This window comes from Schistocerca gregaria, chromosome 5 (genome assembly GCF_023897955.1).
Source record: "Schistocerca gregaria isolate iqSchGreg1 chromosome 5, iqSchGreg1.2, whole genome shotgun sequence".
NCBI classification, from domain to species: Eukaryota; Metazoa; Arthropoda; class Insecta; order Orthoptera; family Acrididae; genus Schistocerca; species Schistocerca gregaria.
In genome coordinates this window covers 257,835,990-257,853,632 of record NC_064924.1, presented here as the reverse complement: position 1 = coordinate 257,853,632, position 17,643 = coordinate 257,835,990, and the positions used below count along the sequence as shown (strand labels likewise).

The window sequence follows — 17,643 nt, the reverse complement described above, 5'->3', positions numbered from 1 at the left end:
CCACAATCGACTGTACTGAGACAAGGAACGAGGGGTCAGAAACGCATGTTCACTGTTTTAGGAAAACACACTGTGTATAACTAATAGGTCATAGTAACTGTTCAAACTGACCAACGCCAGTCTCGTGTGAAGTTCTGCCGCGCTCTCTCGAAGATCCCTAGTATCTGTTGTGGCAGGAGACAGGCAGCTTGGGCCGAAAGAAGCGTCATGCAATGTACATAGTGACAGACATCACTATGGACGCGTCACAAAGCGTGTGATGCAGTGGACAACTGGCACTGGCGCTAATGGTGTGCATGCGGCACAGGTTAATGCGCCGGAGCGATGCATGTGGTAGTCACATGACACGTGCTATGGCTTAACTTGTGTTCAGTATGTCTGTTGGCCAGGGGTGTACGCAGTGCATCACCTGTTGCCTCTTCCTGTGTGCAACAGACACATGTGATCTTTGGGGAGTGTGGCAGAATTGCAGGCGCAGTTACAATATATCCATTGATACTAGCGGTCTTCGCTTTGAACAGTTACTGTGAGGTACGGTGTTGTTATGCGGAGTAAGCTGTGTATGTACAAAAAACAATAAATATGGATTTCCGACAGTTGCTTTCCAACCTTAATCTAATCGGTTGTGAATCCACTACCACCTGTTTTAATCTGAACCAAAAGGTTTTATACATCATATATTCTGAGGCAGGCAATTGTTGATCAACACACCAAAATACGAAATTTAGCAACGAGGATTTATTTCAGATCATAATTATTGTAACATTGTGAACAAGTATAAGTTATGAAATTGCGTTGAGTGACCAAATTAGACGAACTTGTCACAGGAATTTCCAGTAACTCAAACTTTCTGGAAAGAGATAGAATTTTCTGTTTAGTTGCGTACGAGAACGGTGACAGCTCAGAGTGGAGCCTGGCTAGTGTAGCGATCAGAAGTTGACGCCACGCTGCTTCCACGTCTCTGCATGCTTCTTAGCGTACTCGCCCGTGGGGTCGAACTTGGCCTTCAGCTTGGTCCACTCTTGAGGGTGCTTCTCTGTGATGTGCTTCAGGGCCTTGACAGCCTTGTCCAGCTGGCTAGGGTTGCAGTCGCCGCATCCCGTCGCCACAAATTTTGGCAGCCTGCCTGCAAAAATGCCAAAGAGAGTCACGTGAAATAGTCCCATTGCAAACGCCACAGTGGGTGTGCACGGCGGCAAGATTTTGTGACCATACGTTTAATATTCCTGTAGATTTATAATTATATTACATTTAATATACTTGTACACTACTGCCCATTAAAATGGTTACACCATGAAGATGGCATGCTACAGACGCGAAATTTAACCCAGAAGAAGCAGATGCTGTGATATGTAAATGATTAACTTTTCAGAACATCCACACAAGATTCACGCCGGTGGCGACACCTACAACGTGATGACACGAGGAAACTTTCCAACCGATTTCTCACACACAAACAGCAGTTGGCCGGCGTTCCCTGGTGAAACATTGTTGTGATGCCTCGTGTAAGGAGGAGAAATGCGTACCATCACGTTTCCGACTTTGGTAAAGGTCGGATTGTAGCCTATCGCGATTCCGGTTTATCGTATCGCGACATTGCTGCTCGCGTTGGTCGAGATCCAATGACTGTTAGCGGAATACGGAATCGGTGGGTTCAGGAGGGTAATACGGAACGCCGTGCTGGATCCCAACGGCCTCGTATCACTAGCAGTAGAGAAGACAGCCATCGTATCCGCATGGCTGTAACGGATCGTGCAGCCACGTGTCGATCCCTGAATCAGCAGATGGGGACGTTTGCAAGATAACAACCATCTGCACGGACAGTTGGACGACGTTTGCAGCACCATGGACTATCAGCTTGGAGACCATGGCTGCGGTTACCCTTGACGCTGCCTGACAGACAGGGGCGCCTGCGATGGTGTACTCAACGACGAACGTAGGTGCATGAATGGCAAAACGTTATTTTTTCGGATGAATCCAGGTTTCGTTTACAGCATCATGATGGTCGCATCCGTGTTTGGCGATATCGCGGTGAACGCACATTGGAAGCGTGTTTTCGTCATCGCCATACTGGCGTATCACCCGGCGTGATGATAAGGGGTGCAATTGGTTACACGTGTCGGTCACCACTTCTTCGCATTGACGGCACTTTGAACAGTGGACGTTACATTTCAGATGTGTTACAACCAGTGGCTCTACCCTTTATTCGATGCTGTGTTCCATCTCTGACTATAATGTCACGTTCAACCTCACTTAAATCTTCATAACCCGCCATTGTTGAAGCAGTAATCGATGTAACTTATTTTGTCGTTGTCGACCGCAGCACGGTATTCAACCTGTTTACATATCTCTGTATTTGAATACGCATGCCTATACCAGTTTCTTTGGCGCTTCAGTGTATATTATGGTATGTAGTTCCGATATAGACATGACGACCTCCTAACGCAACTACATAAATCTGAATATGATTCAGTGATATCAAAACTAGTCCTGCTGTGAAAATATGCAACTTAGACTGGAGTATAAACGATAAATAATAATTTTAATTATTATAATATCGCTCAAATGAAAATATTCGATTTGGAGGGATTGTGGCGAACGAAGGGCTTTGCGTCACACGTTGGTGTAGAGCACGACAATAGCACGAAAACTGATGCTTCAATTTGGGAATCTATACATAAAGTGTCAAGTGATTTATATGTTTTCTTCGTACACCTATCTAATTCCTCTAGATGTATGGGATTGTTTCCTGCCAAGAACTGTGACACCTCTAGAATTTTCCCCTCTTGTCAACCTCGTTTTTGCTACCTCTTTAACTCTTCGCACTATGAGCGCTCCTACGTAATTTTGAAGAGAATGATCTTCCCTTCTCTCTGCGGATTCAGTTTCTGTCACCATTTGAATAATCTCCTTCGATTCGCCGACTCGATATGCTAAGGTGAACGTTTCGTTTCATATTAGTAAACAGATGTTTCCTGCCGGCCGCGTGGTCATGGGGTTCTAGGCGCTCAGTCCGGAACCGCGTGACTGCTACGGTCGCAGGTTCGAATCCTGCCTCGGGCGTGGATGTGTGTGATGTCCATAGGTTAGTTAGGTTTAAGTAGTTCTAAGTTCTAGGGGACTGATGACCACAGATGTTAAGTCCCATAGTTCTCAGAGCCATTTGAACATTTTTTTTTAGATGTTTCCTCCGCACTTGACTATTTTTGTACAATCACATTTCATGCAACAACCATCTCCCATTTCCGATGTAAGTAATTCCCGCTTTGCCTGCTGTGCATAATCACGCATTTTCTCCCTATTTTTAAGTTCTAGTTGTTGATTTGTACTTTTGTAGTATAATTTGCTTATTTACCTGCGGCTCTAACTTGCTTAATCGGACAGGGACGCTAACGGCAAAGTAGCGTGCTAAGTTCCAAACTACAGTACCAACAATTCAACGAACTGGAATAAGACTGTTCAACGAACTGGAATAAGACAGCTTGCAGTGTATGCCTCCCCTACGGTTGTCCATACGCAAATGTGAACTTCGCCACGGAACGTCGAAAAACGAGAGTCGCCGCATATTTCCTTCCGTTTGCCTGATTTCCAAATACAATATTTCTGATTTTGAACTACAGGATGTGAGTACGATATGAGCCGAACAGTTATTACATCTCGGACGAATAGTCAAAACCGAAAAACTTACTTTTTGGGAAAGTGGTCTTACAGAAATGAGCCATCACAGCACGTTTCCTGGAGTGAATCTCAGCTTCAACGTGCTCCAGCTCCTCTTCTTCATGGAGTCTTATCCATGTCATATGACTACTATACCCTGTGCAATATAACGGACGGTCAATCTCATTTCAGGACTAAGTGAGGTAGCTGCTTAAAGTTTGTATCTGCCGTGATGACTGAATCTGTAGAACCACAAGAGTACGTGTGGCTTCATTCAACATACAATTCTAGCGACTCACAATGAGAAAAAAAGGAATTGAATTCGTTGCGTGTACAGCGTCATTTGCAATGTTACTTTTATACTGCCGGCCGAAGTGCCCGAGCGGTTCTACGCGCTACAGTCGGGAACCGCGCGACCGCTACGGTCGCCGGTTCGAATCGTATCTCAGGTATGGATGTGTGTGATGTCCTTAGGTTAGTTAGGTTTAAGCAGTTCTAAGTTCTAGGGGACTGATGACCTCAGAAGTTAAGTCCCATAGTTCTCAGAGCCATTTGAACCATCTGAACTTTTATACTATTTTCTACAGTCACGCAATGCTCAGTAGACTTACCACAGTGTTCTCTCTTGGTGACAGGAACCGTCTTTGACGTCACCTTATATTAGTTAGTAGTTCCATTATTTCCTCCACTATTGCTGTTAGCAGCCGATTGGGCATGTACATAACACGTTGGTACACCTCTCGCCATTATTCAAGCAGTACTCGGCTTGGCATGAATTGACACTCTTGTTGGATGTCCTCCTGAGGCATATCGTGAGTTAGATTGTGAAAATCTTGAGAAAGATGGAGGGCCCGGTCCAACAATGCGCTGTCAGTTGGGCGGGGAGGGTGGGGTGTAATCTGGTAAACTTGCAGAGATAGCGTAGCGTTTGGCTGGTACTAAGGCGTAATAGAAACTCTCGCCGTGTGCGGAAGGCCATTATCTTGCTGAAATGTAAGCCCAGTTTTGCTTCCCCAGAAAGGAAACAAAACGGGACGTAGAGCATGGTCTATCTACCGATGTGCTGTAAGGGTGTCTCGGATGAAATCCAAAGTGGTCCTGCTATGAAATAAAGCAACACACCAGAACATCACTCCTGGCTGCCGAACCTTATGTGCGGATGACACGTTGGTCTGCCACTGCTGTCTCAGGCGTCCCCAGACACGTCTTCGTCCGTCATTGGGACTCATTTCAATGTGCGACTCATCACTGAAGGCGGATCTACTACATTCAATGATTACCGGAGCCTCGATGACCAGGAAGACGTGTATGGAGACGTCCCGGACAGCAGAGGAGCACCAACTTGAGTCACCCCTCGATATGGCCTGACACCCGACAGTGATGGTCTTTGGTGCCACTTCATTTCATAGCAGCACCCATTTATCTGTCTCCCGCAGCACCCATAGAGCACAGCATTACGTCGCCGATGTCCTGCGTGCCGTTTTCTTGCCCAACATGGCAAACTACCTTGAGCTAATATTGTAGCAAGACAATGCCCGCTCAGCTTTGGTCAGCAAGGTCGCCGCATCTCTCCCCATTGAGAACGTTTGGAACATAGAAACTGGGTCCTCTAACTATCTCGGGATTCTGCAATTCGACAGAATTTCTCTGGATATCCTTCAGGAGGACATCTAACGACTCCGTCAATAACTGCCTGCCTGAGAGGCAGAAGTGTATCAACGTGTTGTTGAGTTGTTCAATCTGTGAAGCTCTTTCACTTCAATAAATAATCCAATTCTTCTGAAACTGTAGTCGTTTGTTTGTCTTTATATGTACGTGACACATACCAATTTGGATCCCATTCGCACAATTCGTCTGTGGTGCGGTTTTTTCCCCTCAGAGTGCATAGTTTCGACTTTTGATCTGGATATATCATCTAAGCAGGCGATAAAACGTCCCCTCTTAAGTACGATAGTGCAATATGACAATAGATCATCACCATGATGTAATAATCTCAGAGGCAGTGATGTATCTGAATTATAATTTGAGGAAAACAAGCAGCAACTGGGGTGTCACTGCAAGTCACCACACTTGCTAGGTTGTACGCTTGAAATCGGCGGCGTCCGTCGGTACTCATCGGACCCGCGAGTCGCCACTGCCGACGCTAGCAGACCGAGCGCCGCCACTAGACTGGTCTTACGAGACACGCTAGCGCACTGGCCAGTTCTACAGCCGATTTTAATAGGGAACGTTGACTTGTTACAGCTTGAGAAATCTCATTCGCAGAGACTCTAGCCTTCAGTTGTCAGTAGCTACGACCTAGCCAGGCGCCACATACAGTTCATGCATTGACAATTGATCTATAGATATGAAGAGATCAGAACTAAAGAACTATTCGCAGTTCAGTGTAAAACTGCACTTGTAAATATTATTGTACAAAGTCAAGATCGATGTTCACCGCTGATGCTCAATTAAAGCTAAGTATTTAATTGTATTCCTGTATACTAATTTTCTAACCATCTAACATGTTCCAGATACATTCCGTTAAGTATAGTTCATTGATCCTCACGACAGCCTACGTGATCAACGCATGCAATTAATGGCCACACCTCGTGATCACACTAAGAGTCAAATTGCGTCACTCAGCCGATTCACCACTTTTTCCATGAGGCCCATAGATCCGCCTCATACATAACAGTAACCACTCCGTCTGAGAGACTATTCAGAAGGTAGGCTTCCAAAGGAAGTGATTATCGTGCGTTATTCATATCAGTTTGTCGAACACTGAAATGTCATTGAAAAAAAAAAAAATTATCGGCCTCATCATTCGCCAATGCACACGGCCGATGGTGGAGATGCTCTTGTCACTTTCTTCTGTGTTCGTCTATTTGCTTATTTTTTAGTGAAGGTCCCTCTTCTGTATGCCATAATTTCTCGTCTTTATTATGGAACTACAGGCAGCAACATACGGCAGCAAATTTCATCTACAATAGATGGTTCTAATTTATGCAAATTTCGTGCACATATATAAACATTTCCAGCCATCTTTATGCTAATTTCCGTTCTATTTCTCTAATGCAATATTTTGTCCTTCTGAGTTACGGGGTTACTGGATGAAATATCTTGCTTTCTTCTGCTGTTTCCATGCTTAAAACGGACGCTTTATAACAAATAATTTACGGGCTGTGTGGAATGCGTATGCACTATTGTCATATTTGCATCTCCTGGTGTTCTGTTGCTTCATAAAGCAACGTCTTATATTAATGATATTTATCGGTTTCTTAGATTGTGTTCAATATTGTCTGCTAAATACTGTAATCCATGCATACAGTAATCAACAGATTCATCAAGTTTGACGCTGTTTCCAGTTATTTTGTAGCAATGTGTTCACCCGTTTTTTTCAGTGTTGACAGTCAATTACGTTTACTATACTTCCTTACCAGTAAGTCTTTTTATTTTCAAGTTAGGTAACGGCTGTAGAGCTAAAAGACAGAATGGTGTCTTACACGTTTCCAAGACCCAAAAAATTTTCTCGGTACCAGACAATACGACAAAGAATCGGATTGCCAAGTAACGCTGTTGAGTGATACTTTCTACCGAATCCACTTTAAATGCAGTTTTTTAAAATACTGAAACAAAAACGAAGTGAATGACTAAGACACCATTAGTTTAAATACGGAAGTATTCCACGACTGCAGGGGAAGGGATGGTCAAAATCCAGACCTTAGCCGTTGTTTCCTGGTCTTCTTCTTGCACTGAAATACTATGGCAATCATGTAATTGTCACAATGTGTTTCACAATTATTTACCCTCATGTTCTGGCCTTAAACAACTACTTTTTCAGTAATATTTAATGTAAGAATTTTATGTTCACGGATTATAAAACCTAGAAGTTCATAATCAGGAAATCAATCACATAAAAGAGAAATTATAGGCGTTATAAGTTTAGCATCTTGAGATGAAAGAAGCTTCCGTTTTCCTACCTCTGGCTGAAAAGACCGATTAGTGTATAACGCTTCATTAAGGGAGAGGTCATCAGAACAGGGGATAATATCGAGATTAAGGAAAATAGGAAATAAAAGTGCTGATGAACTTTACAAGTAAAAATTGTGGCATTTGTTTTATGTGAATTCTAAAATTAATGGAATACCTTAATCTAGGCGAGAGGCACTGGGTTATAGCCCTCTCCTTCCAAAAGCCAGTGCTAGGTGTCAAACAATCGCCATGTTGATTTGTTTGGTCGACAAGAGAGCCTCTCTTCGCAAGTCAGGGGACATGAACACGTAGACATCAATATTTGTGGAGCAACTAAGATACTTTTCACTTTCACACACGTTAAATTAGAAATGTCGGATAGTGATTTTCCAACAATCAATTAATAACCGACCATCGCCCCCTGCCCGCATCCACTAGCCCTGTCATTATGCTGGTTTTCCAGTATCCTTACATTGCCGTTCTTTTGTAGAAATCCGTCAAGTAGGTCACGAATAGTGAAGTGTACCGGTCCTGAAAGTGAACTGGTCTTGAGAAATGTTCCGTAAATTGCATTTAGAATCAGGTAATATATATATATATATATATATATATATATATTTCATTAATTCCAACACTACCAAAATTCTTCCTATGATCTGTTATCTTCCTCTTTGTTATTAATGTAAGTTACATGTTTATCCCGTTGAAGTCTTCCGTTTTCTTACCGTGAGGCAGTCTGCAGAATTTCGCTTTCTGAAATATTAATAAGCGAATTTTGTGCTAGTCAAGTACGATAGTAGCAGACAAGAGCACGGATCTCAAAGCAGTCGTTAGCTATCGAACGGCAACAGTATAACGACATACGGACAGAACATCGACTGTTTTATGTGCAAGATGAAACAACAAAAAAATAAATGAGTCTGAAATTCAAAAACGCATACACACTATGTATTCAGTAACAGTATGACGAAGTTTTATCAATGTATCAAGTACAAGAACACTATTGGTAAATAACGTTTCTCCGACGTTTAAAAAGTCAAACGAAATAATTAAAATAATCCAATATAGGAGGAACGACAGCGTCTGTCGTAAATTTTTCACCTGTTTATTGTAGATCGATTTCAGCTGCCGTGTAACTATCTTCAGTGCAGTTATATCAAAGTCATCATGAATCATTGTAAATAAAATAGCAAATGGTACCACATTGGCGTTACAGATACCAAAGTCATGGTGGTGATTTATCGTAAATGAAATCGTCCATGGTATGACATTGATGATTCAGATAACTGCACTGAAAATAGCTACACTTTAGGGGAAACCGGTTTTGCAATAGACAGATTAAGAATTTACGACTAATGTTGCCCTTCCTCCTATCCTGGATCTCATTTCTACGGCAATGGAGCTTGCTGCTCCTAATAGAAACAAACATGAATTAAAATAATCGTAATGATCGACGATTCCAACACCGTCTTTTTGTAACACACTATTAATTGCAGCGTTCATTTTAGTTAGATTACTTTGATACGCTTGAGCATATTACACCTCCGTCTCTGCTGTTAATTGTTTATAAACACTTTCACGTCATAAAACAGATCTCTTGTTGCTACAAACATCATTGTATTAAAATAAACAAAAGGAAATCTATTTGATGTCAGAACAACAGTTAAGCTCCTTCTTTCCTCTCAACCATACTCCAAAGAAAGTGTAAGAGACGTGTTGCGCCCACATGTCCTCAATGGTAGACCTCAGACCACTTGCGTTACAATCACTGAGGTTCTGTGCGCGAAATCCTTAGGGTTATATCATATCGGCTGTTCATTCAACACCACATATGTTAACGGATTAAACGCCCATCGACAAAATTATGCATATATTCAATATCTCAATGAATCTGACAAAAAATATTTTCGCTACTAGATTGTGAAGAAGTCATCACTTTAGCCGGCGTTGCAAAGACTGGAATACCAGAAACGACAGTAAATGAAATGTTACTTATTGCGCTTATTGGTATATCCCGAAGGAAATGTACTTAAATTTGTATGAGATTAGTGGGACACACATTGTGAAATTTAGTACATATCTGCCCCTTTGGCAATAAGAACGGCTCTCACACAGATGTGCATAAATCCGAAGTGAGCTTATGTCAGTTACGGCTCCGTTATTCGACGCTGCTTCAACTCTGTGTCATTCATGATTTGAGTGGCGCGTGAATGGTTTCATCCCAGTGCCGCAGCAGCCCTTAGCCACATGAAGCCAACGGGTGACGTATTTAGACGAAGTGCTTCCTACGGCAACAGGCCAGCACGGATAACAAGCGGATTTGCGCTGTAGTACTGAAAGTTAAATTCATGGAGACGTCAATGAAAGGAGACACCCCCCACCCTAGACGCTCTAGAAATCTAAGAGCTGCCGTTCAGAATACCGGTTATGCAAACCAGAGGGAACTGTGTTGCTTACCAAATGGATTCCTTGCCGTCACGGCAACAGCGGTAAGAAACAGAAGACCTTCGCCCTTACTGTCACTTCCATAAACATCCAGTGGGCAAGGAAATGGAACTCAACACATTTACTTTGAGTGTTTCCTTATTTGTCAGTCCGGAATGCGCGTATCACCTGTCGAAGTGTGAACAGCAGTTGTACTGCACGGATAATCTACTCGCTGGGTGATCAGCGCTGAAGTGAAGTGGGTATTTTGCCGTACGACCTTTTCACGAATGTACCGTGAATATCAGGAATCCGGTAAAACATCAAATCTCCGAAAACGCTGCGACCGGAACGAGATCCTGGGAGAACCCGACCAACGACGACTGAAGAGAATCGTTCAAAGTGACAGAAGTGCAAACCTTCTGCAAATTGCTACAGATTTCAATGCTGGACGATAAACAAGTGTCAGTGTGCGAACCATACAACGAAACATCATCGATGTGGGCTTTAGGGGCCGAAGGTCCACTCGTGTACCCTTGATGACTGCACGACACAAAGCTTGACGCCTCGCCTGGGCCCTTAAACATCGACGTTGGACTGTTGATGACTGGGAACATGTTGCCTGGTCGGACGAATCTCGTTTCAAATTGTAACGAGCGGATGGACGTGTACGGATATGGAGATAACCTGGTAAATACGTGCAATCTGCACTGCAGGACTGGACTGCTAGTGGAGGCTCAGTAATGGTGTGGGGCGTGAGGAGTTGGAGTAATATGAGACCCCTGATACGTCTAAATACGACTGACAGGTGAGACGTACGTAACAATCCTGTCTGATCACCTTCATCCATTCATGTCCATTATGCATTCCGACGGACTTGGGAAATTCCAGCAGGACAATGCGACACTCCACATGCCCAGAATTGCTACAGAGTTGCTCCAGGAACACGCTTCTGAGTTTAAACACATCCGCTGGCCACCAAACTCCCCATATATGAACGTTATGGAGCATATCTGGGATGCCTTGCGATGTGCTGCTCAAAAGAGTTCTCCAACCCGTCGTACTGCTACGGATTTATGGACAGCCCAGCAGGATAAATGGTATCAATTCACTCTAGCGCTACTTCAGGTATTAGAGGTATTAGTTGAGTTCATGCCACGTTGTGTTGCGACAATTCTGCGTTCTTGCAGGGGTCGTATACTATAGAAGGTAGTATTCTAGTGTGTAGTAGCAAAACAGATATGAGGTTGCTGACGCAACTACACAGTGAGTGTCCGAAAATTCCTGTTACAGAGTTCTAGAACTATTAGAGGTGAGTGAGCACATGACATTTTGAATACGAACCCATGTCCGGAAACGTCATCGAACGGCCCTGTATTGCGTCAAAGTTACAAGAGCGGGCGACTAAATATCTGTATACACTGGGTGACTCCGTGATGATGTTACATACTTTCTAGGATGATAGGGAGGGATAAATATATTAATTTTCGGTGAGGGTGTCTATACCGGAAACGAACGAGTCGAAAGTTAAGAGTTAAAACCGTTCTGATACCTCTGGCAATGGTGCACAGGTACCCATTCTGTTGCTAAGATTGTAGGGTAGGTGGCATTATGGATGAAAACAAGAAAAAATTTCTATTAAACATGGACTTTAAAATGCATCACTTCAGAGGAATAGTTCAATTGTGGAAATGTGATTCACAAAAGCGAAGATAAACAAGCGCTCATAGCTCTTCACGGATGCATTTAGAGTCCTTGTTTAGTAGGCATTTATTTTGGTTTAGTCCATACTACTCCCTCTGCAAATTGTCTATTCTACTTTCTTCACAAGAAAAGTACCGGTACATATATCCCACTGTCAGATGTAAGAAAAAAATTTTCGCTTATAACTTTCGACCCAGTCCTTTCTGGACTAGGGGCCCTTTTCTCAAATTGATACATTTAACTTTCTCTATCATCCTAAAAGTTTGTAACATCATGACGGAACCTCCATCTGCAAGCGCTGGCGCCTGTAGCATTGACGCTCTGTTGCGTGCTTGAATGACGTTTCCGGACTTGTTTCCCTATTCAAAATATTATACATTCACTCCTCTCTACAAGACCTAGAAATGCAGCAAGAACTTCCTTGCATCGTGTAAACCTGAATATGATACAGAGAGATAGAACATGTGATTGTCAATGATTGTTTGTTGATTTTAAAGTAAAAGGCGAACTGTAAGGTCTGTATGAAGAATCACCGTAGTTGGCAAAAATTTTTCTGAGCTGGGCATGAAATTTCCAACATGACAAAACACTAAATTGCAACGAATGAGCATAAGCTTATTTTGACGAAGATAAAATAATACATTTTCTTGGCGTCAGCTGAAGTGGCTGTTGTTGCACGTAGTGGAACCAATAGCCCCTAAATACGAACAAGCACCTAGCAAGGAATAAGGAACTATGTCTCGTGAAGATATACCAAAAGATCTCCTAAGCAACGCTATAGAATTTGCATTTGCATTTGGCCATTTTGAATATTAGAGAGCTGCGACATATTCCGAGAGCGTATTATTTAATTTATCATCTGTGTCTACCCGGAACAAGTAAAAAGAGGTTTGACGATGGTGATCAGTGGAAGAAAGAAGCGAGAGATGCACAAGAAAGAAGGAAGTTTAGCTGCCGCACTTACTTTTGATCTCCTTGCCTTCGTTAGTGCACCTTCCTTCGCCTTCGTCGAGCATGCACTGGATGTAGGACTTCAGGAGGCGGTCGTTGTTGAGGATCTCGTCCACGTCCAAGTTGTCGAGCTTGTCTTCCGGCGCGGCTCGCACGGAAACGGCAACGGCGGCCACGAGGCAACAGTAGACGATCAGATGTCTCGCCATGGCTACCTCTGCGCTCCGCCCAGTTTGTGGCTAGACTGTGAGATGCCGTCTCCGGTGAGCTCCTCTTATACCGCCGCTCTTACGTAGAGTACATATGAGGAGGTAACCGTGTATCGAGGTGGGGTGCCACGGAAGGAACAAGTGCTTACACATGCGATAATGTGTAACCTGCGTCGGTTTTTCTCTACTCTCGCGACCTTCAACAGCCAGTTCTGACTACATTAGCCACCAGCTTCCTGCAGAACGCGAGAGGGCGAAAAATCGACACTTATAATAAGCAATGGAAAAAGAATGGTGCAATTTTCTTAAATGTGCGACGCTGTCTGGAGTCACATTTATCCCAGAAAAATGGTCAGGTGCGAGTCGGACTCGCACCCTACAGGTTTCACATAAAGTTAACTATATATATAGACTGTTAATCCATTCCGGGAATGGTGTACCTCGACAATTTGTACCTCTCATACACTTCAATACTGGCAGGACATCGGTCCCAGGTATTCCAAGGTTTTCGAGAATGTTTTAATTTCAGTAATATAAATGTGACATTATTATAATAGTCGATTGTCCTCCTCGCAGGCTGACTTGATTGCAAAGATAAAAGGCAAGAAATGGCTTTATTGCCCATACGACGCGTTTCCGACTTCAACAATCGTCAGGTATCCAGAAGCGATTACTGCAGTTCTAATAACCCTACCACAACAAAGGTCAATATTTAATAATGATTGTGGTGTTTCTCACGCTGCTAAATACTGCATTTTCGGGCAACAACAAAATAATTATGTGGCACGTGTCGTTAGAGCACAGTTAATAAAGTCATTTCATGTAAAAATGAATAAACTAGGCACTCATCTTTTCGTGTTTCCATTGCTGGTCTCGTTGTAAAATCATGGCTCAATCGTCGAAAATGTAGGTGATGATTACAAGCTCGGATGCAAAGAGGCCTAGGTTTTATTCTGCTATATTCAAAAGTTTTGTATATGTGTTTCACAAACCATTCTTGAAGATTACACTTTTGCAGGACAATGGTGATGTAAAAAAGTAATCAGCACTCCAAACGTAAGTTACACTTCCTTTTTTATTACTTGCGTCGCAATAGCACGTAACACCCAACATATCACTTCACAATACAAAACATACTTGAAAACATCTTCCTCACTGTTAAAGTTCACATTTTATAAACTTACTGCAATTTACGTCTTTCCAACATGACGACCAAGACTTGACTTTTTAAAGGTCCGACTCTCTAACTATCTATCAGCTTATGCGGCCAAATATCAAGAGTTACAAGTACGTCAAAGATCATAGTGACCAAAGAAATAATACACATAAGAATAATATCATTGCAACAAAAACATATCGATGTATCAAAATATCTCTACATTAATGAAATCAAATCTGAATGTTGTCACAGAAATATGTTAACTACTTTACAGCAACACAGTAAAATATTGCTGGTATCGAGAGCTTCAGGTGGGGTGCCGTAATGGTTACGTAATTCTAGTACCATTACACAGTGGATATGGTGTTTCAACGTTGCCGGCCACGGTAGTCTTGCGGTTCTAGGCGCGCAGTCCGGAACCGTGCGACTGCTACGGTCACAGGTTCGAATCCTGCCTCGGGCATGGATGTGTGTTATGTCCTTAGGTTAGTTAGGTTTAAGTAGTTCTAAGTTCTAGGGGACTGATGACCACAGCTGTTAAGTCCCATAGTGCTCAGAGCCATGTGAACCATTTTTTTGTTTCAACGTTAATGTGCAACCAATGTTCGCAGAGTAGTCTGCTTTTGACTTCTGACTGACTCCAATAGCTTGAGTGCAGAGCTACTGACTTAATTTCAAGTTTGACGCCTGTTAACAAATGACAGAAGAATAAATTTTTGTGTGATATATTTGCAAATGAATAATTTTCTTATTCTTTTTCCTTTACTTGTACAGTGAAACCTTGCTTATTACCAAATTTCATTATTATAGGTCAATGAAAAGTACTCTTCAGGTTTTGATGAGAGTCTACAAATGTTAAAATATGTATCATAAATGGCCCCTTCATTTGATTACATTGACCTAGGTGCTACAATGTGTTGCTCCGACAGTTGAATGTAGATCTCAGTATGTGACTTTAAGTTTCAATTTTATACGTCCATCCTTTCCCTAAAAAAACGGTTTTAACTGTAGGGTAGACAGACAGACAGACGGGCAACAATGTCATCCGATAAGGGTTCTGTTTCTACCGACTGATCTACAGAATCCTAAAAATGACACCAATGACAGTACCAGTCTATTCCACGGTTCATTGATATTATTTTAAATTTACTGCAGTTAACGGAAAATATTCCAGGTGCAAGTAGCCATAGCCGAATCATGTTCAACAGCTTTCATCTCTAATTCCGTGGAAGGGGATTAGATGGCGAGCTTAGCGTTCCATGTGAAATGATAAATAAACTTTCTCTCTTAACAACAAAAAAGACATTATTCTATGAAAATATAAGTATTAATATGATGAACTAATGTTGGCCAGCTACGTAAAATATCTCCAGACACCACAATAACCGAACATTCTCGAGCGTTCTTCCTAGAGCAAATCAGTACAGACGGTCTTCAATTCTCGACTCAGCAAACCAACGAACAAACGGAGACCGAAGTGACTGCGAGAGACTGTCTTAACTGAGATATTTTCTGTCAAGGGTGATAAATTCGTTTTATTTACACGGCAACGCAGATTTTGTATTTTTAATATTGTTCTCACCCCTTACCCGAATGTCACTAACAACTAAAACGTCCAGCCCCATTTTACTTGTAGCCTCTGCCAGCTCTACTTTCTTCCCAGAGCAGCCCCCATTGATATCAATGGGGGCTACTCTGGGAAGAAGGTAGAGCTGGCAGAGTAAGATGGGGCTGGACGTTTTAGCTGTTGTGACGTTCCGGAAATGGGTGAGAAAGAAGAGGATGTGGGAGAATGCAAGGTCTACCTGTCAGGAGTCAAAGCAGGAATAGCACAATGGAGTGTAGGGCTTTACATCAGGAAATAAATGGAACTCAGCGTAGTTGCAATAAGGTATGTAAACGAACGACTGATGCTGATAGATTTGACAGTGTCTAGCAAGAAAATTATGATTTGTCAGTATATTCGCATTGTGAAGAGATAGATCAAGATAAGATGGATAGTTTTTATAATGCACTCAGTGATGTAGTTGTTAGAGTAAAGGACAAGGACAGTGTTCTGCTCATGGGTGATTTTAATGCCAGGATTGGAAATCGAACAAAAGGGTATGAAAAGGTTATGGGTAAATTTGGAGAGGATATAGAGGCCAACAGAAACGGGAAACAACTCTTGGATGTATGTGCCAGTACGGGCTTAGTAATCACAAACTCCTTTTTTAAACATAAGAACATTCACCGGTGTGCTTGGGAAGCCAGGGGAACCAGATCTGTCATTGACTATAAAATAATAGATCAGGAATTCAGGAAGGCTATGAGGGACACACGTGTATTCAGGGGAATCTTTGATGACACTGATCATTATTTAATCTGCAGTGAAATTGGGATTGTGAGGCCGAAAGTGCAGGAGGTCAGGCCCATATGTAGGAGGATAAGAGTGGAGAAACTTCAGGATAAGGAAATCAGGCACAAGTACATAAAAATGATCTCAGAAAGGTACAAGGTAGTTGAATGTAGTCAATTACAGTCATTGGAAAAGGAATGGACAAGGTACAGGGACACAGTACTAGAAGTGGCTAAAGAATGTTTTGGAACAGTAGTGTGTAAAGGTAGGATGAAGCAAACAGCTTGGTGGAAGACACAGTCAAGGCAGCCTGTAAAAGGAAAAAGAAGGCGTATCAAAAATGGCTACATACTAGAACTTAGGTAGACAGAGAAAGTTATGTTGAAGGAAGAAACAAAGCCAAACAGATAATTGCAGCGTCCAAGAAGAAGTCTTGGGAAGACTTTGGAAACAGGTTGGATACTATGGGTCAAACTGCTGGAAAACCATTCTGGAGTATAATTAGCAATCTTCGAAAGGGAGGTAAGAGGGAAATGACAAGTATTTTGGACAGGTCAGGGAAACTGCGGGTGAATCCTGTGGATTCCTTGGGCAGATGGAGGGAATATATTGAAGAGTTGCTCAATGTAGGTGAAAATACAATCAGTAATGTTTCAGATTTCGAGGTACAATGGTATAGGAATGATGATGGAAATAGGATCGCAATTGAGGAAGTGGATAAAATGGTCAGTAGATTGCAGTGCAATAAAGCAGCTGGGGTGGATGAAATTAAGTCGGAAGTCATCAAATACAGTGGAATGTCAGGTCTTAAATGGCTACACGGGGTAATTGAAATGGCCTGGGAGTCGGGACAGGTTCCATCAGACTGGACAAAAGTAGTAATCACACTAATCTTTAAACATGGTAACAGAAAAGATTGTAACAACTACAGAGGTATCTCATTAATGAGCGTTACGGGTAAAATCTTCTCAGGTATTGTTGAAAGGAAAGTGCGAGTATTAGTTGAGGACCAATTGGATGAAAATCAGTGTGCGTTTAGGCCTCTTAGAGGTTGTCGGGACCAGATCTTTAGCTAACGGAAAATAATGGAGAAGTGTTATGAGTGGAACAGAGAATTGTATCTATGCTTTATAGATCTAGAAAAAGGTTATGACCGGGTTCCTAGGAGGAAGTTATTGTCTGTTCTAGGAGATTATGGAATAGGAGGCAAACTTCTGCAAGGAATTAAAGGTCTTTACGTGGATAGT

The 17,643-nt window shown here is 42.3% G+C and overlaps 1 protein-coding gene across 1 annotated transcript; it reads right to left on the bottom strand.

Moving 5' to 3' along the window:
- Positions 1 to 716: 716 nt before the first annotated feature.
- LOC126272239 (ejaculatory bulb-specific protein 3-like) lies at positions 717 to 12,942 on the bottom strand. Its single transcript, XM_049974942.1, has 2 exons — positions 12,704 to 12,942; positions 717 to 1,126 (listed from the first exon to the last, which is right to left on the bottom strand). Exons 1-2 carry the CDS (start codon positions 12,897 to 12,899, stop codon positions 930 to 932), a joined length of 393 nt encoding a protein of 130 aa, XP_049830899.1. The 5' UTR covers positions 12,900 to 12,942; the 3' UTR covers positions 717 to 929.
- Positions 12,943 to 17,643: the final 4,701 nt, after the last annotated feature.

What these genes read in the sequence shown, in the direction of transcription:
- LOC126272239 (XM_049974942.1), bottom strand. Translation starts at nt 12,899, where the DNA reads ATGGCGAGACATCTGATCGTCTACTGTTGCCTCGTGGCCGCCGTTGCC. An exon ending in CGAAGGCAAGGAGATCAAAA is followed by an intron (nt 1,127 to 12,703) that starts GTAAGTGCGGCA and finishes GCATTTTTGCAG; the next exon opens with GCAGGCTGCCAAAATTTGTG.